This window comes from Leptonotus elevatus, chromosome 1 (assembly GCF_054856555.1).
Source record: "Leptonotus elevatus isolate MCC_2025b chromosome 1, RoL_Lele_1.0, whole genome shotgun sequence".
Lineage (NCBI taxonomy): Eukaryota > Metazoa > Chordata > Actinopteri > Syngnathiformes > Syngnathidae > Leptonotus > Leptonotus elevatus.
This window is the reverse complement of record NC_141239.1, coordinates 968,491-993,323: the sequence shown is the minus strand read 5'-3', so window position 1 is coordinate 993,323 and position 24,833 is coordinate 968,491. Positions and strand designations below refer to the sequence as shown.

Below are 24,833 nucleotides of genomic sequence, written 5' to 3'. Positions count from 1 at the left end.
TAAGTCGGGCTCATTTGAAGGCTGATCAGGCTTTGTGAAGATTGGGTTCTGTTGCTGGCACATTTGTGACTCGCTGTCAGCTATCATCAGCCCGTGCGTCACAAACATGCTCGGCACGCTTTCCAGACATCTCCAGACTTGAGGTGGGAATGTTTCCACAGTGTTGGGAGTGTTTGTTGTGTCTGTTTCGGCACTTATACTTATATCCTTGACGAAACAATTTTTAAGGTTTGGAGCTGGGCCATTTAGATGAGTGGAAAAATTGCTTTGGTCGATTGATGAAGTAGCAACACGAATCCTTTGAAACCGCAGTTTTACAATTTGCCTGATCATGACGGACAATGATTGGCCTTCCTTTTACAATTCCCCATCGTGGATGGAGGAGACAGGAGAAACGTTTACAGCAGCTGCTCTGTTGATGTTCAGGCTTACTCTTAATGATTGGCGGGATGAGTTCAATGTGGGGTCACAGTACCAACCAATCAGCGCTCATGTGCAGGGTGCAAGCCACCCCCGCCATTTAGCCCTCAGCTGTAAAATAGCGCCGGATTAGCAGCAGCGCTGGCGACGAATGTGAACATCTCCCATCAAACATTTGCTCTGGAGTGCCATAGTTTTAATAAGAGTTTCATACACGCCTCATTCATATATATTTTGCTTTTACAAAAATACAAATGATTTTCTCTATAAAAATAAATAAGATATGAACAATATAGACAGTCTGTGTCCTTCACAAGAGGCTCAACCTTTGCAAAAGACTTTGTGCCAAATAGAAGAATAGAATAACTTATCGTTTGTACAGATTCATAAGTTAGACAAGGCCGTTGTGAGGGCTGCTTGATGGCTGGACGGATACATTCATTGTTTTTCGGTAGAGCCACGATCTGGCTCTCAAACGGTGACTGAATCCTCCTCGAGGATACTCTCCACCGTAAGAAACAACAGTGGGCGCTCGACCAAGTTCCTCTGATTCTTCAGTGTCTTTCTTCTTGTGGTTCCACTGACGTTAAGTCTTCAGGGCCTCCAATGCTACGGAGATGATCCTTGGCACACTGCGGTAGAACGAGTCATTTTCCAGGCCCACAAGACTATAGAAAGTTAGAGGTCGGCCTCCTACGACAGCTCTGACCCTGCCTTGGTAAAGTCCTCGATCGTTCTTGGAGCTCAGATCCACTAAGACCTGAAACAAACAAATGGAGGATATAATCATCCATCAATAAAGTCCCTCGACACTAACACCTCTAAACTTTGTCATTGTGAAGAATGAATTACCTCCTGGAAGCTCATCTGCAGGTTCTTGTTTGGGATACTTAGCACCCAGTGGTAAGAGTCTCTCACTTGACTGACTTGCTGTGAAGTCTCCCGAACACCAGGACAAACTACGAGGACAATCCAAGCATTTTAGAGGATTGACATTTTGCCATAACAATACAAGCTGTCAGAGCAGGCTTACCTTTACCACCTGGGCCCGGTGTCTGCCTCTTATGAAGAATGCTTCTTTGTTTTCTGTGACTTAAAGGATTGTTAGTATGCACAATGTGAGTCTGAGCTGTCGTCTTTGCGAGATCTCTCACAACTGCAGTTGACGCTGAAGCTGGTAATCCTCGAAGTTCATCCAATTGGTCCCACATGTCATCAGGTGAAGGAGCAAATGTTCCACGTTGTGTCTCATCACTGGCCAAGGTTTCACTTGTTGTCCTTAATTTCTCAATTTCAGTCATTAGGGCCGTTAGAAGTGACCAAGGCCTCTGAGATTTTGGCGAAGAGGAAAGATCAGTGTCGATTTGCAGCCCTTTGGAAGATGTTGGAAGAAGAGGCGGATTGGAAGAATGTTCCTGGAGATAGGATGGATCCAAGTGGAGGGTGGGCGGAGGAGCTTTGGAGTCTAGTTTTGAGCGTAACGCTGAGATAATATTTCGGTATTCCTTCTCAAGATGAAGAACTGAGTGGTCCCCTGCCTGGAAGCAATATGTAGAAATATGGATTACAGATTAGCTCCACTTGAATGCTCTGCAGTGATTACATGTTATTTTGAAGGATCACCCTACTGTTTTACTGTTTGTTAATTTAGGTATTTGATTTAGAATATTTCAAAATATATATATTTTTTGTGTTACAATGTTTTGCTGTCTTCCAAAGAAGTGAGGGCCAACATTGTGCTGCCGTGCAAGGAATTGTGAGCTACTGACATCAGAGAGTTCTGTCGCCTTGCGTATTTGCATGCATACACATTGGGAATGCCACGCCGTGTTACCAGAACAGAAAACAAAACCGCTCAGCAATGAAATGCTGGCAAAGCTACCAAAACGTGTCTGATTGCCTGTATCGGAATTTGAAAGCTACAAAATGAAGTACCCTGTCATAGTAAATGTGATCCTTCATCATGACTCTTAGATTGGAGGCTGTTGGTACCTGTAAGAAAAGTTTTTCTTCCTGTCTGGACGATTCAAAGGAGTTATCTGTGGAAGTGTTGTTCTGCTGTGTCTCCATGTCATCAGCGATGGTCACCAAGTAATTCTCCCAGTCTTCTACCGAGGGGCCCAACGCCTTGAACAAAGTTGGAGAAACTGAAGAGGAACTTTGCTCCATTGGTGTCACAGCGCCACCTTGCTGCTCTGCAATGAACAACAGCTATTTTAGTTTTGTAGCGACTATTACACAATGGCTCTGAATTGTCAGTTTTTAGAGACAATGGAAGCGCATTATCAGGTGGTTGAACTGTATGCACCTTTATGATTCCCGCCCACGTCCCTCTTGTCTCTGCTGTGAAGAAAAGCAGTGCTGTAGATGTGTTCGACCAGTTGAGGAAGAGTCTGGGTGAAGAAGGTTAAATCCACTTTGTCCCTGATGTAGTCTTCGGCGCTCTGGAGCAAGTCCAGCAGAGTCTGCAGGAAGGAGCGCAGCTCTACATGCAAGATAATGAGGGGAGGAAAGAATTAAAAATGAACCAAAAACTTTGAAGATGATAGTCTTGGCTGATTGCACATCGTACAAGATCGTTTTTTTTTTAAAGAATGCTACGTACGGCATTTTTTGAATCGGGTGAGACATTTGTCCTCGGCCATCCGGCTGCAAGCGCTGCTCGACTGGTCTGGAGGGCAGCTGAGGGTGTAGAAACGACACAGAGTGCTGAACTCTGACCTTTGCTCTTCCTCTGTCATTTCTGTTGTTTTTAGAAGCTCTGTACATGTTGGTTCCCTGCTGCCAAATGACTCTGAATAGTCACAGACAAACATTGTTGGTGATTGTACAAATTTGCCAAAACAGCATTTTTTAAATTAGAGGTCAGTCTCAAGTTGCAAATATCATTACCCCAAACTTACTCTGTATTTCAACCTGAATCCAGTCAGAAAAAGCAGTCACACGGGTATAAACTCCAGGCTTGCCCTTCTCCCCACATCCATCTCCCCAGGACGTGATACCGTGTAGCTGAAAGCGGCCGGAAATTCTGTCTTGGTAGATCAGTGGGCCTCCTGAGTCACCCTAAACAGGAGTCACAACGTCAAAAAAAGGTTCACAAGAGAGCACGGATACTTAAGTACTATGGTGAAGTCAAAATCAGTGAAGTCTCAGTTGTGGTGCCCACCTGACAAGAGTCGACCCCTCCTGATAGATAGCCGGCACACAGCATGGTGTTGGTGACCAGCTCTTTGCCCAGAGCATTCTTGCACGTGTTCTGAGGCAATAGAGGCACTTTGGCCTCCATTACAGTGTCAGCGGATGGGCCATCTGCATAAATAACACATTATTGCTCTCTGGAAGAGACTTGAAACTCTGGACCTTAGCATCAACGTAATATTCATTGTTTGCTCACCTTCATAGAGGGAACCCCAGCCTGCCACCAGACATGGACTGCCAGTAGGGGGCTCCATCCCAGAGGGCAGACACACGGGGGTGACACGGTCAGACAGAACCACTGGAGATGTCAACTCCACCAGGGCGATATCGTTGTTAAACGTCTTTGGGTTGAACTGGAAGACATGGGAGACGTTTTACTCTTAATTGAGAGTTGCTTGTCGATCTTCTCATTCTCAGGGCACTGAATCAATGGCAGCTGGACTGTTCTTTGTCTTGCAATATATTTTGCCTCTCATCTGAGTGGGCTTGATCAGTTCATGCAACAAGGTTTGATTCCTAACCGAATCTGAAGATGTTATAGCCAATGGATTAGGAATGGAATCTCACTTGAGTCAAGGCAGGTGTGCTAATACTTTTGGCAATGAAATTTATATTCGCCCTTCGTAGGCTACCTTAGGGTGAGGGATGATGCGGTTGACTTTGAGAACCTGCTCATCAGGGTCAGTCTTGGTGATGTCAAACTCGCCCACCACGGCCCTCCAGTAGCTTTCACTGCGGCTCCTGGTGGACCAAGAATCAGGGTGACTATTTCTAATAGGAGTCAATTCTGAGCCAACACACAGGCTGAAGACATCGAATGCAAAAATCCAGAATTTACAAAGATTATGAACCATTGTCCCAGTAGATCAGTCAAAGTCCTTGTGTGTTTCTATATACTTGGCCAATAAAGATGATTGTGATTGTGTAAAATCTGTGAGTTGGGTCAATAAAGTTTGGCAAACACTGCTAGGTTTACCAACTGAAGTGTCAGCTGAGTGTATTGTATATTTGGGCCATGGAAGACGAGTTCCGCACAGCCTTACCCGGCAAAGCAGTGCGCTGCAGTGACCACCCAGGAACTCTCCACCAGGACTCCTCCACACATCAGGCCACCATCCAGCTGCAGATTGACTAACCAGGGCCAGCTGCCCGGGGGAGCAGGGGACCCGCCCACGATCCTGGATCGAGGCTGGGTTACGTTGTGCGCCGAGGATGACCTCTGGCCACACACGGCTGCAGGTGTAGACGCAGACCGATAATCAGGAAGAGAAGCCATTGTTGAGCAAAATGAGATTTGAGTCGCAAACAGCAGAAAGCAGATCATCTAAATTGAATGTACAGTGCGTGAATGATTTTCAGAAGTGTGTATTCCCTCACCCTGCACATGCGTCTGAGTGGCGGGTTCCAGGTTCTGCATTGTGTTAAGCAAGCTGCACTGGAGTACGCGGGCGCTGCAACTCTCACCCATGATTCTGATGCAGCTCTCTTTGTCCAAGTTGCCCGCTTGACAGCGGCGCTGGTAGAAAGCGCAGGCCTGGCTCAGGGCCCAACTCCGCTCTGCTTCGTCTTGAAGCTTCTGGGCTTTGCTGATGACATCGCAGCTGGGTTCTGCCAAGGCGTTGGTGGGAGAAGCTGTTGGGGCGGACAATGGGGAGTCGGCGTTAAAGAGTGAGATTTAAGATGAATGCGGATCTTACAGCAGGATCCGGAGGGCTGCCCGCAGTCCTGAAACAAGCAGGGAGCGCAGCCCCTGCAGCCCGCCTCCGCCCGACTCCTCTCAGATGATGCTCGGTCCAGAGCAGACAGGGCGCTGGTCATGGCTGCCTCGAGAACCACTGTGCCACGATCGGACAGAGCTGCAGTGGACGTGAAGACCAAAATGGAAAGTTAAGAAAAACGATTCTGCAGACAGATTTGTGATATGGGCCGCTATTTTCGTAGACGGGCACATGTGCACATCTGGGTTTTCATGCCGGCGAGTCTAGTTTAGTCCATCCAACCATCCATTATCTACAGCTTATCCTGGGTTGGGTGGCGGGGGGGCAGCCGCTTTAGCAGGGAAGCCCAGACTTCCCTCTCCCCAGCCACTTCAACCAGCTCCTCCGGCGGGATCCCAAGGCATTCCCAGACCGGCCGAGAGACATAGTCTCTCCCGCGTGTCCTGGGTCGTGCCCGGGGCCTCCCGCCGGTGGGACATGCCCAGAACACCTCTCCAGAAAGAGGCGTCCAGGAGGCATCCGAACCAGATGCCCGAGCCACCGAAACTGGTTCCACTCAACGCGGAGGAGCAGCTGCTCGACTCGTGAGTTCCTCCCGGTTGACTGAGATTCTCACCTGATCTCTAAGGGAGAGCCCAGACACCCTGCGGAGGAAACACATTTCGGCCGCTAGTTTAGTATGATCTGGTTCAATCTAGTTTAGTTTGTTTGGGAATTCCAGGTGAAACAGGTTAGGTTATGGCGCAGGTGGTTTAACGCAATTTTGGTGGGTGTGATAAAGCAGATTCGGGCAGACAGATTATGCAGTCCGCTGATGTGTGCCCACTTGCAGTGGCCAACTTTACATCATCTGCAAGTAGAGATCTTGCAGTTCATTATAAACATACTTTGTGTGTGTCAATCTCCTGCACGGACTCCAGCAAATCAGTTTCAGCTTCTGCCTTCTTGAATTTAAAGGGAATGATGGGAGCTACTTCGAGTGGCAGGAATCAATCCCACAATGGCACAAAGACCTACTCCTAACTGCGCCTGTCTACGAAAATACTGCACTAAAGAAAACTTTGCTCTAGAATTGAGCTGGACACAAAAATGGGGCCCATACAGTACTCGTAAAAGTCTTCATCGTTCCTGCAACTACATTATCGTACAATTTGTTGTCCATATTTGGTTGCCTCGAATGTTTTTAAACACAACAGGTATCTTTGTCCTGCACAACCTTATGAATTGTTCTTTGGTACATCTCACTGCATGTGAAGAAAGTATAACAAATAAATAGATGTTTGTTTCTTTGCGATTTTCTGAAAAGAACGTATATACCATGAAAAAATGTCACTTTAACGTGACCTCAGACACTTAATCTCACTCTCAAGTTTTTGTACTTTTTGGTCCACTTTTGAATGTAGCAAGTTTTGTCTGTCATTGGCTGAAAGTTTTTAAAAGTTTGAGTCAAAACTAAAGTCGATTTGTGAGTGGGTAGCCCCCTTTTTTTTTTCTTCCCATGCCGCTCTTTGAGCTGGTTGGCAGCGTGTCGGGGAGGCTAGCTCACGCTCAATGCGCCGCCGAGGCTTTCTACAGACACACTTCAATCAGGCCGCCGACCCTGCTGCTCCCCCCTCTGTGCCCGACAACATCACAGGAAGGACACTAACAACAGAGATGCTGATTGAAGTGCTTAATTAGAGAGCCGGCCGGCGCTGAGCGGGCAGAGGCTGGCAGGCATGGATGGACGGACCCAGGGGGGCACGGACAGGCGGCCACAGGGAGGCTTGGACCACGCAGTTTTTGTTTGAAACTCTCACAGCTTTGCCCGTCATGTATGCTCTTCAAACCTTCGCATCATGTTTTAAATTGGGTTGGACGTCATTGCTTTTACCAGAGCTTGAACAGAAAGTGAAGTGCAGCATGAAGTGCCCCTGGAGAACATTCACTTTCTCGTAATTGCTAGAACTACAAATAATGAATCTTTGCTCATCTATCGGCGATGTATAGTGGCAGGAAGATCAATTAATTGCTCTTCCACGAGATGGCAGAAGGTACATCACATACACATACTTCAGTTGATTATGGCGGCACCATATGGACAAAAGTGGTATTGTTATGCCTGAAGGAAGACCACATTTCCCATGAGGGAAATGTGGCCAAAGTTGCCGAGTGCCAGTAAAAATGATACGGAGCCCCTCGTCATACCATTCGACTAGTTTTAAGTCAATGTTTCATCAGAAGAGTTCTGAAAATATTTTATTAATGTTGAAAAGTTCCTTAGTGATACTTAAAAAAAAAAAAAATCTTACATCTTTTACTCTCTAAAAGCTACTTTCTTTCAACCCTTTCAAGGCTATCGTCCCTTTCAAGGCAGACGCCTGTCAACTCTCTTCCGTCCCTTCAAGGTACGACAGGTTCCTGGCGAAAGTCTCTGCCCTTGTGTGTCACCCGGGATCATTGTGCTTATTTATATCCTTGTCTTACTTTGGGGAGATTTTCCTATTGTAAATTTCACTGGGAACACAATTTTTGTTGAGTTAGGTCTTACTGCTGCTTTTTTTTTAACTATAGCTCCCCTTTTTCTTAAAAAAAAAAAAGTACTAGACAGATATGTACTTGTTTTATAAAAAAAATTCAAATGTTGACATAAAATTAAATATGAAAGAAACAGGCATGATTGAAATGATTACTTAACACTATTACGTTTTTACAAGCTTCCTCGTAATTGCTACTAAGCTAGCTTTTCTGTTTGCACATACAGTTGCTACGCTGTCGATGGAACTCGGATCTCAACTTAAGTCAGATTTCACCGTTAACGTCGATATTTACATCAAAATACTTTGTACAATATTTCGTGTTTCTGCACAGACATTCATTGCTGACGGACGGCAGAGCGCCGCTAATGAAAATTTAAACACGGAAATGTGACGCGCCTGATGGCAAGCGGACCTGCTCGATGGACGTCCGTTGCTGGAGGTAACAACACAACTTTAAATAACTTTAAAATGGCATGATTACTGTGGGAAATGAACGAAAAAGAAGGTGCTACGGACGAGGCACGAGCATCGTAAAGTCCAAACGACCTAACTTGAGGATTCCCTGTATTGCAAGTTCTGCCATATTGTCTCAATTGTGACTGCACAAACAAGTTGCCATGTAGCTGCAGGTGAGTTCAATCGGATAATTAGCTCTTCTTACTACAGTCTTTCTACAGCTAGTAGCGGAATTTCACTTATCTGGAGTGTAAACTTGATGCGGTAGAAAAAAACGGACTGCAATTTTGGAACCAGCATGCCAATTATAGTTCGAATCAACATCAAAATTGAACTCAACGGAATAAAAAATACTAATTATTGCCCGGTGCTATCTGTACTTTGCAGCGGTCCGAGCTGAGTGTTTACCTTTGAGTGCACTCTGTGGCATCCTGTAGACTTCTCTGCCTGCCGGAGCCGCCAGCAAGCACCCCGAGGTTGCGAAGAGCAGCGATACGAGTACGAGCATGCTGTCAGAACATGTGACGTCCGGTGACGACGGCCGGGAGACGCTTGGCAACACCGGAGCGGACGGCGAGATGATGCCGGCCTGCCGTGACTTGAGCGCGCGCAGGTTGGTGTTTCTGCAAAAAGGTTTTCTGCCTCTTCCTGATTGTCCGTCACGCTGGGCATCGGTCTGTAAATTGAGGTAGAGGAACAATAAGTGGCTCCTGATTGCTGCCCGGTATATATAGAGTCTCCAGGGGAAGACCAGCATGGGGGAGGAGAGGGACGGGGCAAGGGAGGGGAGGGGGGAGGAGGGGGGAGATGCTCCCATCCCATGCGGGGCCAATACACAAACAGATGAATTCATTAAGACTTGTGACAGCAAATCGGGCGCAACTTGCCAAGCTGGACATCACAAAGAGGTTCGGTTGTGTGAAAGGAGACGCACGGGGAGGGATGGGCTGGTGGGGGGGTGGGGGGGGGGCAGAGGTGGACCAATTGTCTGGGCGGCAGGCAAGGGGGTGTCGTTTGAATGAATTAATGGGAGAGGAAGAGGGAGAAAGTTAGCGCGAAAAAGATATGGGCTGATGTGAAAATGGATTGAAGGAATGCAGCAGCAGCAGCAAGTGACGGGACGCGGCGTGAGCCGGCCTATCGGCGTGGGGGGGGGGGCCGAGGGGGGGCCGGGCGGGTGAAACAGCCAGAGAGGGAAGTGTCTGCCATTCTCCGTGTCTCTCAAACGGGGCATTGTACCCCGCCGTCCCTTTGAGGACGCCCGCTTCAAAGGCGTCCCCCGGGCATCACTTGGCCGCCGCCTCCATTGATCACTTACACTCTTTTATCCCGCCCATTAAAATATTGTCAGTTCACATCACTTTTGTCTTTCTCTCATGAACTCTGCCTTTGTTACATAAAGATACATGCAGTACAGAAGTGCTCGGGAACGTCAAGTCGTACGTCGCATGCAATCAACAGTAGCTGTGACTTACTTTGGAATTTTTCAAAATATGAGTTACAAGTAAAACATTTGAGGGGCGGGGTGCGAGTGTTGGAACGCAGCCATCAGTGGCCGCAAACAACGCTGATGTGTGGAACCCAGAAGTCGGAAGTCCGTAGCATCTACCCCGTTAACTCATTCGCTCCCAGCCATTTTCACTGAAGCAACCCTCTTCGCTCCCGGATTTTGGACTGGATTTTGATTGATTTTGCAAGGTCCATAAACATGGAACGTACCAAAATAAAGTTTAGTCTCTTCTTTCATCAGGAAAAAAAAGTATAGTAATATATTTTTCCGTTTTGCAGCAATTAGCATTAGAATAGCTAAGTTTCATCATTATTCACAAATCTGTTTAAAACAGTGAGGAAAAGAGCTTGTTGCAACATGGCTCAGGTTGATCTCTTATACCCTGCTGCCACCTGCTGGCCATTGCACTACCATTGCTTTAAGCGACCTCTTTAGGTCAGAAGCTGCATCAAAGCCTTCTGTATGCTCTAGCATAACAAATAAAAAAACATTCAAAAAATGTATAAATACGTTTTTGGGACCATGGCAATATTTAAAATAGAACGTGTTTATACGTTTTTGGGAGCAAACGAGTTAAACAGCCAGACATTATTAGTTCTCAACTGTTAAAAAAATATATAAACATATTAATGCATAACAACATAAGACAACGATAATGACATTCAAGCATTTGCCCCTCCCACAAAAAAAGTCACCCAAAATCGGCCGATTTTTGTCGATTTTCTACTTGTAAAGTGAAACGTGCTGTACGTATTGTAAAACAGTTCAATGTTCTGCTTGTAATTCATATCTTTATTGTTGTAAGCATTAATGGACCAAAAAAGGACTTATTTTATTCATTACGTATTTTTTTAATTAATTGGCCAATTAATTGGTTATTGGAATTTTATTCTGCCAAATATTACATTTTGAATGTGTGGCAATGGTGAGCCACAGTCACCGATGCATTTTTCAGCTTTTTAGGAAATAAACATTAACACAACGTCCACAACTCAAGCAGAAGCTGCTGTCAGCCACAGCTCATGCCCAGAAACTCACATACACACTCGCCAATTTCACAACCCTCCACCAAGCCCCGCCTCTTAAAGAAACATGTTCAGTATTTTGGCTAGATTTGATGTTTTTCATCAATTCTGTTTAAAAAATGTATTTTAATAAGTTTTTCACGTGATGCATTTTTTTCCTTTCTTATATGTTCTCTTTCTCTACTGCGGGTTTTCACCCGTCTTCGGTCGACCATGATGAGAAACTGGCAGGTGCCAAACCGAAGCAGTGGACAAATAGGTGTACATAATCATAATCAATTGTATTTTTGAAGAGAAATTAAACAATTACTCCGTCAGACATTCTCTATTAATACATTAGGAATTTATGAATTTGTAATATTCCTCGTCTGAATCTCTAAAAACAAAATTCGCTTCCTTGCTTTGACTTTGGAGTAAACAAGCGTGCAAAGCGAAGTGACGTAGCTGCAGTTTGATTTGGAAAGACGAAACAAATAAACATTTCTTCCCCACCCGAGGTTTGTGGTGTGTGGCCCAGCCCCCTTCGTGCACCCGGGGAGCACAATGGCCCCCGAGATGTGAGAGCGGGGCCGAGGCGGGGCCAAGCGGGAACGCCGCGGGACAAACAGGCGGCACCCTTTCTTTTCCTCTCTCCTCTCCGGCCAATTGCTTTGATGTCCTGTGATTCTGCCGCTCGCGGGAATCGAACCCGGACACTCTTTTCACGCTGTTATCTATTACACTGCTGCCTTGCGAGTTTTTTTTTTTTTTTCGAGATGCGGGCCGTCATTCAGGCGATTAATTTGTATTTTTTTGCTTTGAGTCATGTTCATGAGAATCAATTTGTGTTTTTCAAGATTTTTTTTTTCCAGGGGTGTCAAAATGAGTGCGTTCATTTTGAGTTAATTTAAAGTTCCTTTAACGCCATACATTTTTTGAACGTGCGATTAATAACCCCCCCTTACTTGGAACGCGACGCAGCAGAATTATTATTATTTTTTGCAGTAATACATTTAATTAGTTGAGTTGAGTTTATTTGCGCATGATACATTTAAAACAAACATTTATATGCAGTATTTAGTACATTGTGTTGAAGCATAAAAGGAGAAGGCTGTTAAGATTATTTTCACTCTAATAATGCATATATTTGTGGAAACGATTACAATTTTAAAAATGTTCAGAATTTCACAAGTTACTTCATGTTAAAGATTAGAGAGCTCTTAATGTGAAACCAAAAATGCACTGAGCTGGCTTACAAATGCAATGATGCCATCTAGTGGCAGAAAAATGACCAACACAAATCAATGTCACACTTTTACAGTACAGTACATCTTTTTAATTTGAACTCAGTTTTATGAATCATTATGAAATTACTTTATCAATGACTAAAAGATGCAGCCATATTTTTATTAGTTTAAATTTGTTTCCACTTTTATGTGAACAACTTATTATTTCGAACAAATATAAAATTTGCGATTAATCGTGAGTTAACAATTGAAGTCATGCGACGATTAAAATAAAAAAAAATGTAATCGCCTGACAATTCACATATTACACCTTGTCTCATCGGGCACCCATGGCAATCACAGCCGGTTATGTTGCCCCGCAAGCATCCCTGTTTTGCCTGAACGGGAGCTGCTGTGTAAACGCAGCCTGAGCAACTGCTGAAATTCAGCCATTGACGGCGCCGTTTCTCATACAGTCGGATCTCAGCCGATTCTTTGGCCGCACCAAATAAAAAGTCTGCCGCATGTAAATCGTCTGAAAGCACCCATAAATGTCACTTGCGAGCTTTGGTGTCACCTCCTGTTGTTTGAACGGAAGGACAACACTAAAATGAAATACAATTTGCAGTCTCGACTTCCCCAATTTTGACTAATAAGGACCCTTTTTTTCCTCATGTCTAATGAAGTGTTGCGCTCTTTAGATAACGTATTCGTGCAGTGATGCAAATTTGTTCGGGGGATGTCGAATGTATGTGATCGTACGTCACAATCGTACCTGCGCATAAAGAAAATACAAATGAAGTATATATGAGGTCTGTAGACTTGGGTCAATCAGTGGAGGGCCAGCTTTCAATGCAAACATGGTGAAGCGGCATTTAGATGTTATGCTGCACACAAATGGAATAAATTAGCAACAGAAGTCAAGTCAAGCCCAATTATAAATGCTTTTAAATCCAGATTAAAATCTTTTTGGTTTCCTTATTCCTTTGATTAGAGTCTTTTAAGTCTTTTTTAAAATCAATTTATTTCACATTTTCTCGAGTTATTCTGTTTGTTCATGCTTTTTTTTAAATGTTGTGTTTTTAATTATATAAAGCACAACGACTCGCCTTATGTATGACGTGTGCTATCTAAATGTACGTGCCTTGCCTTAATCCTAACTTTGAATTCCAAAAAACATTTGGCAAAGAATTCACTAAAATGCTCATTTACGCTCAAGTTTAACATTCGCATCTCCGGCATTGAAGGTGAAAAATTTGACAGACCGCTCTCGGATTTCGGATGATAAACATCTGCTCGTCGGTGAACTCAAATGTTCCGCTTGACGCTCATCTGGCTTGCTCAGATCCTAAGGAGCGTTTTTTTTGCCACAAAGAGAGAAGAAACAACACAATGCGGCCTTGACAACAATCGTGTTGAATAACACCCGATATTGTCTTCGGTTATGAAACCATTTTCTGCCATTGTCTCAGGCGGAAAACAATTGAAAAGTAGGTCAGTGGGCTACGCCAGGGAGAAGACGTGGTTCCCAACATGCGAGCGCAGACAGACACTTGAAGCCCCCCCACTTGCCCCCCCCCCCCCCCCCCCCAGCATATCGTCTGCACTGGCCTCGGTTGGCTCTTTGTTAGCTACGGTGCTAATGACATCGATTATGGCACAAATCTGAAAGTGCACGAACCTTCGGTTCATCATGAAATGTTCAAACGACCACAACCAGGGTTGAAGTCGTTTTTTGATTTTTCATTTTATTTTATTTTATATTATATTTTATTTTTCATTTTCATTATTTAGTTTTGACTTGTTTTTCTTTCAGTTAGTTTTAATTGTTTTTTTTTGAGCAAATTGTTAGTTTTTAACTTTTTTGAAAATGCCTCATTTTAGTAAAAAAAATAAAAATTGTTTTAGTATTGGATTTGTTTTTTTGTATATATGAAGTATTCGTCAAATGCAAGATTTAAAAAAGGTCACTCTTCTGTACCAACATTTTAAATGCACTCATCAGGTCATGTATAATGTTAATTGACAAAGACAAAAACAAAGGACATTTTTGCTATAGCTAGTTTTAGTTAGCCTTGTAAGGCTTTATTTATTTTATTTTCGGTTAAAGTAGCACTAAGGAACTTTTCAACCTTAAATCAAATATTTTTTTTTACATTACTTCTTTCCTGGCAGAAGCTACAAAACAACTGAAAAGTTTTCTCTTAGGAGACAAAAAAGAAAAAGGATGCTACCCGGATAAAAGGACAGTCAAGGACTCACCCACATACAAAAAAAATAATTATAATATATATATATATTAAAAAATAATAATAATAAAATAAAAAATAAAGAGCAATGATGATGACATTTCCGAATGAACAATACTGAGCTCTTAAAAAAAAAGAAAAAAAGGGATCAACATTGGTCTGGCTTTCGCTCGCTGGCGTGAGCTCAAAAACGACGCAATGCGCTTGTCCTCATGGGAAATATGGTCTTCCTTCAGGCATAACATTACCGCTTTTGTCCACATGGCGCCGCCATAATCAATGTGAACTGAAAGTTCCTTCGTGTTGCTTTAAGTCACCATTCGTTTTGTTTGTTTGTTTGGTCAGGTATGAAATTTTATGAAAGATTTATGTTTTAGAAAAAAAGATTCCAGATTATGGACGATGTTTTTCAGGTAAAGTCTAATCTGGCTCTCCTGCACTTGAATGTGTTTTATATTTGGTTCTTTTTAAATACTTGTTGGTGATGTACTTTATTATCATTAAATGGATTTGCTTCTTTTTTTTTTAAAAGGGGTAGGGTGTGAAGAATCGGGTCGGAAATGGAGTAAGGTTTGAAGAATCAACAAGCGAATGGACTAATAATCATCCCGAAAGTGAAAGGAAGGAGTTCAATGTTTTGAATGTCACTTTGAAATGATGTCAACGTGAAATGTAGAATCTCCCATTAAAGAATAAATAGGGTACAAAATCGGCAATTGTGGGTAAGGCGTGAATATTTGGAAAAAAAATAAAAAATGCAAGCACCCATGGCATGAATTTTGGGAATATGTTCAAATTGGAATGAGGAGAATCGGATGAATTATGTGGAAGTCGATAGATGCCGAAAAGGTGGGAAGTTTGAAGTGCGCAAGCCTTCACACAATCAAATATTTATATATTTACGAGGCTCAGAGCGTCTCTGCCGTTGCTGCAGCTGATAAAGAGAAGACTGCCATCTAGTGTCGCAACATCGGAACGCGCTGAACTCCTCACATTTTAAAGCAGTATTTTTCAGTGCTGTTTTTAACGACTGCTTTGATTTAGAAAAAACTCGATTCTCTTGATCGATATTTCCCCAAGCCGGGGCTCACCGTCTTTCAAAGTGTTTTTTTTTTTTTTTTTTTACAATGTACTCTCCTCCGCTCTCGCACCTGCAGCATCTCTGGCAAACAATGAAGCTATTCAGTCAAACCAACAGGAAGTCGTGCGCAAATCAAATGCAGAATCTCAATCAATCAGGCACGTTTTTGCTGCTGTTTGTTTGTTTTTTTGGACATTCTGCTTTGGTCATTAATTGAACCTTAAATTGGGTAAACGAGGAAGCCAATTTTGGGGTCAAATGATCATCATTCCCTTTTTGGACTTTTTAAAAACCCGAATAAGAGCCTTGGGTTAATTCATGCTCATGTGAACGCATTCGGAATATCTCGATTAATCGTGACACTGTTTTTTGCTGTCATTTCTTCTCCGTCTTCTTTTCTTCTTCTTCTTCGCCAATTTGATTGGCGAGGAATCGAGTGGCGACTTGCATGGCGGCGCCGTCCTACTCGCGAAAGGAGCCTCCCTTGAAGACAATGTTTTCTGTTTTCACGTTATTTTCTGCCTCTACAGCGAAAATGTCGTAGTTAACGGTAAATACAAGTAGATAAATCGGCGCTCCCGGCGCGCAACCCACCGGAAACACTCGCGCCGATGTCAACAAACAAGAACTTCTGAAGCGAAGAGGACACCGACTACTTTCTTTGGCGCGGTGAAGTGACATAAATATGTCTTTTATTGAAAAGCGGAAATGATATTTTATGTTTTTTGGATTTGTTGGGGTCTGGATGTTTCTTGGGCTGGGGAGGAGTTCTGGTGGGGGGTGTCTGGTCGGTGCTGGATTTCACCTTCCTTGGTTTCCTTTGGTCCTTCCTCGGGTCTCCTGACGGCGGCGTTCGGTTTAGGTGAACGGTATGAGATTTTTTCTAATAGGTTTTTTGGTGAGCTAACAAATACACGCACCCACGCACGCACACACGCACGCACGCACGCACATACACATACTCACCCACACACACCAAAAAAAATTATATATATATATATATATATAAAAAAATATATATATAAAAAAATAAATAAAATAAAGAGCAATGATGATGACATTTCCGAATGAACAATACTGAGCTCTTAAAAAAAAAAAAAAAAAAAAGACAAAGAAAAAAAAAAAGCGGAAATGACGCTATTTACGTAATAACGTTGTCCGCGCGTCACGGTCCGAACGGGTTTTTCCAATCAAGCGCAAATGAGCATGTAAACAAACGGGAGTCACTCTTTCCGCCACGCACGTAAACGTGTTACCGCCATTGTTTTTAGAAAGCGGAATTCGGACCTTAACCCTGTAAACGAAGTCGGTATTTTGTAGGGCTGCGTATCGATTCTAATTTCCTAAACGGTTCCATTTCCATTCACAAGAGTCCCGTTTTAGAACGTGTATATTATCTTTTAAGTGTTTCAAACATTGAAACCAGCAAGGATGAGATGAAACTTGAATTCAATAATTATAAATCTAAATGACAAATATTCCGAATTGTCTCAAAGTGCAATAAGTCAGGTCGTTCATAAATGTAAGAAAGTTCATGTAAACAGTCAAGAAAACTAAGATTTAAGAAAATTCAGCCTTTAAAATTCTATTTTCTAAAGAATTGATGGGAAAAAAGAGATATTCAAATAATCGATTCATGGCTTTATGAATTGATATCGGAAAAATCGATTTTATATCAATTATTAAAATATTAGAGCTGGGTTAAAAAAAAGATTTAAGAAAATTCAGCCTTTAAAATTCTATTTTCTTAAGAATTGATGGGGAAAAAAGAGATATTCAAATAATCGATTCATGGCTTTATGAATTGATATCGGAAAAATCGATTTTATATCAATTATTAAAAAAACTTTTTTTTTAACCCAGCTCTAATATTTTTGTCATAAGAACTACGCTCACCTTAAAAAAAAATTCTGCCAAGTTGACATTTTTGAAAATGTTTTCTAAACTTCGATTCCGTGCGATGAAAACACAACACAAAGCAGTCGTGCGGAACTTCGCTGTTTGTTCCGCAGCTTCTTTGCTCACCTACGTTTGCCTGCAGCGTCTCCCTGACTGCCTCCGACTGCACCCTCGCTCGCTCGCCCCCCCCTCTCTCTCTCCCCCGCTCCCTCTCCGACCAGGCCATTAGCTGTGAATTATGGCGCTGCTGCCATCGCAGCCAATCGTCTGGACGAGAGGCAGGCCGTGCCTCGCTCTGCGTTCTGCCGTTCGTGCGTTCGCCTCTGGCCAAGCGTCGGGCCGGCTCGCCGTCCAGCAGCTGCTGATCATCATCTCGCCGTCTTGCGGTTGTTGAGCCCGACCCGGCAGGTAAGCGGAGGAAGATGTCGTGCTGCCCGCTGCTCGCCGAGCAGGAATTTTCATCACATGTTGGGAGAAAGCGCTCAAACTTTCATGCATGTCGGTTTGTTTATCAAAAGTAGCGATTTGGTGTTATTTTGGTGACGTTTGCGCGGTAAAAGGCACTTTGAAGGCAGAGACGGTGTTGAGACGTCGACACTTATCAGCAGCGTATTGTCATACTCGATATTGAACGGTACAGTATGGATAATTCATTTGACTTAACTCATTCACTGCCATCGACGGCTTTAGACGTCAAAAATTAATTTGAACTATTTCCATTAGTTTCACTTTTTTTTCCACTTTTGTTAACAAGAGTATGAAAACCTAGATTTTTTTTTTTTATATTTAGAACAGATATAAAATGTATGATTAATCGTGAGTTAACTATTGAAGTCATGCGATTAATTACAATTACAAATTTTAATTGCCCGATGCCCCTAAAGAAAAAAAAAAAGATTATTAAAAAATTAGGGCCGTCAGACGCATGACTTCAAAAGTTAACTCACGATTAATCACAAATTTTATATATGTTCTAAATGTACAATAAAAAAATTCTAGGTTTTTATACTCTTGTTAACAAAAGTGGGAAAAAAAAGTGAAACTAATGGAAATAGTTTAAATGAATTTTTGACGTCTATACCCGTCGATGGCAGTGAATGAGTTAAATACTTTGTTTTGTATTGTAATGCATTTGAATTGTTCCTCCTGTTTTTAGTATTTTCTGTGCTACTTTTTGCAGGGCGCAATAGGAGCGGGGTCAGGGGTCATCATCGGATGTTTTAGAGGCCTTAACTATGAAAAATATAAATTTATGTAAATGTGTGCCTCATCATCATCATGACATAGTCTGTGTGGTGTCGAAAAAGACACTCATGCAAACATCTACCGTATCGCACTGCTCCGGTGATTCTCAAATTGTGCTACGCGGGCTCCCTCTAGTGGTGCGCGAAAGAATCACTGTTGTAAATTGTTTGTTTTTATTCATTCGTTTTTACTTTCAACACAACAGCTTACTATACATAATCGTCCCTGGAATTAATCGTTATGTACTATTTATTATTGACAACAAATGGAATGTGAAATTAGGAGTCGTGCAAAATTGAACTCGCTTCACGACAAGCAGCAATTTGTCAAAAAACGGGCTTCAAGCTGTTAAATGCCACTCGCGGATGAAGTTGACTCTCAAACAAAACATAGAATAAAGAGAAATACACATCATGTATTTAAAACAACATAACTTAGCTTTCTGCTAGCTTAACGCTAACACATAATGCTAAACATTGTAGACTGGCTAATGAATAGCGTTGTTTGTTTATATATATATATATATATATATATATAAATAACAATAAATATATATATATATTTATATATATATATATATATATATATATATATATATATAACACTATAAACCTTTAAGCGATGAATATTAGATCACACAATATAAAGACAATATAGCGACACAAAAGTGAAACTCTTCTTCGTTTGTCCGCATGACTTCATTATATTGCCTCCTGGTGGCCAAATAACACACACCAGAGGGAGCTGCAATGAATTCATCTATGATGCACAAACTATTTCATTCTTTATATTCCATTTAGTTATGTTTCTACTATATGTTTTTTTTTTTTTATAAAGTACAAATACAATATTGTAGAGTGCTATTTTACTTATTAGTTTTAACATGTTACTTGACAAAAACGTTTATTGTTATTGGGTGAGGCTGGAACGGATTAATGGCATTTTCATTCATTCCAATGGGGTTAGATGATTTGAGATATCCGCGTTTTGCGCTACGGAACAAATTCAACTCTCAGGTATTGCTCCTTTTGAAGAAAAAAAAACTTGTAGGTTTAAGGTGAAGAAATATTTGAATTTTAGAACATATTTTATATTCTTTTCAAATGAAAACAAACAAGCCACAGAAAGCGATTGGATTCTTTCCGAGCGTGTGCGAGTCCGTTTTCCTTCCTTGACCTAAGCTGGCATTTATTTATTTGCTCGTGATGAGGTGAGAGAACAGCAGCCAGATGGAGGCTGTTGATCTAGTTTGAAAAGTAGAAGCCATTACTTGGACCTCAGCAAACACACGCTCACACGATCCTGGTGCGCGCACACACATTCGCATCAATTTGCGTTTCCGACGTCCTGCACTAAAAGTCCGTCAGTCGCCATCTTGATGTGAGGCATGAGTGCGTACGCGGCTGCGGGTGCGCGTACATGTTACACGCGAGGCGTGATGCATCGATTAATGAGTGTTGACCTGCGCTGTTAATGATCGACGGAGCCTCTCACACAAAAACCGCCGGTTGCTAAGCGCCCGAGGAAAAGCAGTTGCGTGTCTAAGAGCTGCCGTAAGCGGGGCCGATTGTGAGATTGGAAGTTTCAATGATAATTGATAATGCTGGCCATCTGGCCAGTTAGCTAGTAGCGCCAGGTTTTCATGCTAACGCGTTAGCATGCCAAAAGTAGCTTTCTCTCATTGACAAGCGGGCCTGTCTGAGCACACGTAATGTTTCCTAGCTTGAAAAAAATGTTAGCTAACTCGTAGCTAGCAACATAAACAGTGACCTATGATCAAATGCAGCATCATTTCTTCTTCTTTTTTTGTATTTTGCTTGACTAGCGCATTTTGCTCCATTCTGTGCTTTTGTGGGATGGAATGCAACCGACACTTGGCCAAATTGAAACGGCTCCCCTCGTTCTTTTTCAAATCAAATTGACTCACCGGAGTCAGTGCATGAGTCTTGTGCTGCTCAGTCAGTGGGATGCTATAAATATTGTACTGTTAAAATATTATTAATTAATTCCAAGCCATTTTCACTGAAGCAACCCCCTTCGCTCTCGGCTATTTTACTGGATTTTGACTGATTTTGCAAGGCCGACAGAATATTCTGTTCTATTGCTATAAAAAAAAAAAGCATGGAACCTACCAAAAGAAAGATTAGAGTCTCTTCTTTCATTGCAAAAAAGGATATTTGTATCTGTTTCTGTTTTGCAACAATTAGCATTAGAATATAGCTAAGTGTTATCATTATTCACAAATCTCTTAAAATGAGTGGGGAATACAGCTTGTTGCAACATGGCCCTGGTTGATCTCTTGTACTTTGCTGCCACCTGCTGGTCGTTTTTGTAATAACTGCCATTCCTCAAGCGTCCCTCTTCAGTTCAGAGGCTGCATCAAAGCCTTCTATATGCGCTAGCATTAAAAAACGTATAAATACGTCTTTGGGAGCAAGTTAATATTTAAAAAAGAACGTATTTATACGTTTTTGGGAGCAAACGAGTTAAGATGATAATGACAATCATTTGCTCAACTAATTGAATTCTACAATGATTCATTCAATGGGATTGTCCAACCACACCGAATCTGTCTGCCTGTGCCTCCATCAAATCCGCCAAAATTGCATTACATCACCTCCACCACAAGTTAGACCTGGTTTAACCGAGTCTAAAACCGAGTCCACTTTTTCCTTGCCAAATTCCCAGATGCGTTGGGGGCGTATCAGCCCCGCATACCTACCAAATACAAAAACGCGCTAAATTAGACCCGGCACAAACTTGGAGACGTGGCCGGCGCTCAACGTGAAAATGATGACCGCAAAAATCCATTGTTTGCTTTTTTTTCCCGCCAAGTCGGGTTGATAGCGCGAATGGAAACGCGAACCGACAGGCTGACGTGCGCTTTCAGAGTTGTCGGTGGCCTGACCTGAGAAGATGGTGGGACTGAGGAACCGGTCCACGTGGGATCCGCTGCTGCTCAAGTCGTCTTGCATCAAATCGTGCGCCGTCGGCTGCTCCTTGGCCATCACCGCGCACCTCACCTACGCCAATGCGGACAAAGAGCCCGTTGAAGGCGAGGCCATGCGGACACATTTGCATAAAAACTCCGACAAATCCGTTTTCTCTCTCCATCTACAATTGGCCGCTCTCTGTCTATACAAATAAAATGGACTCGGCTAACGTCTTGTTGTGAACGACCCAGGTGTGTTCGTGTACCCGCTCGGCGAAAAGGAGGTCGTGGTTGCCTTTGAGGCGGCCATTGCGGGACGCCTGATGGCCGTCCAGATCCAGAACCGAGGCAAGCTGAAGGACTGCTGCCTGGAATGCTGCCGTCCTGCTGCCGCTGACAGCCGGGAATGGAACTGCTGCGGCGGCGCCAGCTTGGACGTGCAATGCGCCAACGGTGAGCCGGGATTGGCTGAGGCACGCCGAGCAATGAGGCCAAAAGCGACTGGGATGTAAATAGCGGAGAAATATAGTTGGTGACTGCAACGCATCCTGTATAACTAACTTGTTGCTATGGAAAAATTCTCCTTATTGAAATGACTGACAATTATTCTGTCCCAGCGCCCACCAAAAAACATCCCAAATTGTTTTTGTTAACATGTTTTTTTTTCATATTAAAAACGAATTTTGTCGTATTCTGCAGCCTCTCAGCATGGATAAAAATGTAATTTCAAAATGGGCCTTCACGGTTCTGCTTTAGCCTCACCGAGGACAACAAGGGCAGACTACAGATTGTAATCAACTTGGCTGCTGTTCTTAATGTGAAGTGCTGCACCTGTATGGACTGCCAAAACGGACAAAATACAAATAAATGAATACAAGTGAAAATAAAAACGGATATAAAAAAAAAAAAATATTCAAATATTAAATACTAAAAAAGAAAATAAATGGAAATAGCATCTGCAACATGAAATAAATAAATATGAGAGCGTTTTTATTTATTTATTGATATTTGATTCTGTTTATATATTGGTTTTGGATTTATTTTTACACTTTTTTATTTTTTGAATCTTGTTTTAGAATTTTTTTAATAATTGAATTCCCTTATTTTTTATAATTTTTTAAAATATATTTGAATTATACAAAAATAATATAAATGGAAATGTTTGTTTTGTATTTATTTGTACCCTTTTTTATTTATGTTTATCTTGTTTTTTTTTTTTTGTATCATATATATTTCCCCCATTTTTATTATTTTTTTTAAAAATACATTTTTGAATTATACAAAAATAATAGAAATAGCATCTGCAACATGAAATAAATAAATATGAGAGTAGATCGTTTTTTTAAATTAATATTTAATTATATTTGTTTTGAATTTATTTATTTATTAATCTTTTTTATTTTTGTATAGTATATATTTCCCCCCATTTTTTAAATTATATATTTTATAGTTGTTTTCAATGTAACTTGCTAATTAATTATTTTATTTATTATACAATTTATTTTGTTATTTTACAATGTTTTTTTTTGGGGGGGGGGGCAGTTTTGGTCCTCCATACCGCTGTCCCGTTTTATCCAAAGTTTGAAACTATATTTCCACTGCATGCTACATTGATGCCGTTTTTTACTGTTCAAATTTCAAAGTGTGATGAAACTGTGAAGGTATGAAAAGCTGTCTTCCTCTCTCAGGACATCTCATCCTGGATGAAGACTTGGAAAGAAACACCTTCATCGTGTGCACGGGGGTCATCGGGCCCATGGATGTCGTGTCCATCGTCGTGAAGACCTCACTGGAACTGCCCACGTTGGAAAATGGAGCAATCCACATCGTCTACCCGACGATCCTGACGCCCATCGTCACGCACGTGACCGCAAGCAAGAGTGAAAACGGCGGCAAAAGGTTGGAGACCGCGTAACCCAAATTGACAAATCAGGATGGAATTAGTTGAACTCATTTTTAGTCATATTCATTGGCCATCACTTTACATGTCAATCAATGTTAGCTTTGTCATTTTAAGAGTTCAATAGTAATAGTAGGCTTTGATATACAGTCATTATAATGAAGGTGATTTTTTTTCATCATTTGTCTAATTGAAAGAAAAAAAAGAAAAAATAATAGACATGATATCTGCCAATTGCATTTCATTTTTCTCAATTCCTCCAATTTCCATCTTCAGTTGTTTTAGCGCCACCTCAGGAAAACAGGAGCGGGTTCTCGATTCTGCGCAGCAGTACTGCGCACACGCCATCTTCAGCAGCCCGGCTGCCAGTTTGGCACCGTATGAACTCAACTTCCAACTGCTGGTTCGAGGGGCTTGTCTGCTGGCAGGTACAGTCTCGTATTTTGCTTGAACTAAGTTCTTTGAGATACGAATGACTCAACTTTTTGAGGTAGGTTGCGTTCTCGCAGGCTTGGGATTTATGAAAGGACGAAAAACTGAACCAAACAATGATTATATTATTTTTATTAACAATTTCACTTCACAGGTAGAATTGAATAATCTGTTTAATTAAGGATCTAGCCGATTATAGCAGAGGTGGCCAGGATCGCGAGGAGATGTTGATAGCCCAAAATATTTTGTTGTCAAAATATGGCCTAAGAGGATGAGGATATTATTTATCCTCTGCGTAGACTAATATTAGTCTTTTATTATATTCTATTGGGATTTGTAATAATACCGCAATGAAGAGTTAATCCGTCCATTTTCTACTGCCCCCAGATGGGAGCTGTATGTTTTTATAAACGTGCAATATTATGGAGTACTATTTTTCCTTATTAAAGCACATGTTAATGTCATTTTTGTTGTTTTTAGGAATAGATTAAGGGCATTTCCATTCATTTTAATGTGAAAAGTGATTTGTGTTACAAGCATGCTAGAGAGGTTTAGTATTTACTTCTCGCCAAGCTTTTTGACAGGTGTGATGTCACTTCCTGTCCCGCCCCTTTATTTTCAGACACGTTGGGACAAGTTCTCAGCCACTGAAAGTATGACGTCATATGAAGTCCATATTTGGGCATAGGAGGAGGGCAGGAAGTATGACGCAGGAAGTATGTGCCCATATTTGGGTGTAGGGACGGGACTGGCAGTAAAGGGACTTCTCGTCAAACGTTTTGACAGGTGTGACGTCACTTCCCGCCCCGCCCCTTCACTTCCAGTCTAAGTCCCACCCCTTTACCTCCGGACATGTTGGGACAAGTTCTCAGCCACCAGAAGTAGGAAGTCCATATTTGGGCCTAGGGGGCAGGGCCGGAAGTATGACATTATAGGAAACGTGCCCATATAGGGGCGGAACTGGAAGTAACAGACTGGAAATGAAGGGGCGGGACTTAGACCAGAAGTGACATCACACCTGTAAAAAAAAAAAGTTTGACGAGA

The 24,833-nt window shown here is 42.1% G+C and overlaps 2 protein-coding genes across 2 annotated transcripts in view; one reads left to right on the top strand and one right to left on the bottom strand.

The window, feature by feature from the left end:
• Nucleotides 1–24,833, top strand: part of vwa5b2 (von Willebrand factor A domain containing 5B2) — a 76,104-nt gene that overhangs the window by 21,258 nt on the left and 30,013 nt on the right. The window contains exons 3-9 of the mRNA XM_086077284.1: nt 7,671–7,723; nt 8,187–8,294; nt 8,699–8,924; nt 21,416–21,580; nt 21,710–21,910; nt 23,146–23,356; nt 23,634–23,785. Coding sequence (XP_085933410.1) covers nt 21,442–21,580; nt 21,710–21,910; nt 23,146–23,356; nt 23,634–23,785 — 703 coding nt within the window. The 5' untranslated portion in view covers nt 7,671–7,723; nt 8,187–8,294; nt 8,699–8,924; nt 21,416–21,441. The remainder of the gene's footprint in view (nt 1–7,670; nt 7,724–8,186; nt 8,295–8,698; nt 8,925–21,415; nt 21,581–21,709; nt 21,911–23,145; nt 23,357–23,633; nt 23,786–24,833) is intronic.
• prss56 (serine protease 56) lies at nt 636–8,963 on the bottom strand. The gene is made up of 14 exons (XM_086077282.1): nt 8,720–8,963; nt 5,316–5,474; nt 4,996–5,250; nt 4,662–4,851; nt 4,251–4,359; nt 3,815–3,971; nt 3,587–3,729; nt 3,324–3,483; nt 3,026–3,214; nt 2,729–2,905; nt 2,413–2,615; nt 1,454–1,958; nt 1,273–1,379; nt 636–1,180 (listed from the first exon to the last, which is right to left on the bottom strand). The coding sequence occupies exons 1-14, from the start codon at nt 8,817–8,819 to the stop codon at nt 1,007–1,009; spliced, it is 2,628 nt and encodes an 875-aa protein (XP_085933408.1). The 5' UTR covers nt 8,820–8,963; the 3' UTR covers nt 636–1,006.

Excerpts from the sequence above, each read along its gene's own strand:
- prss56 (XM_086077282.1), bottom strand. The coding sequence starts at position 8,819 with ATGCTCGTACTCGTATCGCTGCTCTTCGCAACCTCGGGGTGCTTGCTG. Across the intron at positions 3,215-3,323 it reads GATTCAGGTTGAAATACAGA|AGTCATTTGGCAGCAGGGAA; the intron begins GTAAGTTTGGGG and ends GTGACTATTCAG. Across the intron at positions 1,959-2,412 it reads AAGAAAAACTTTTCTTACAG|GCAGGGGACCACTCAGTTCT; the intron begins GTACCAACAGCC and ends TATTGCTTCCAG.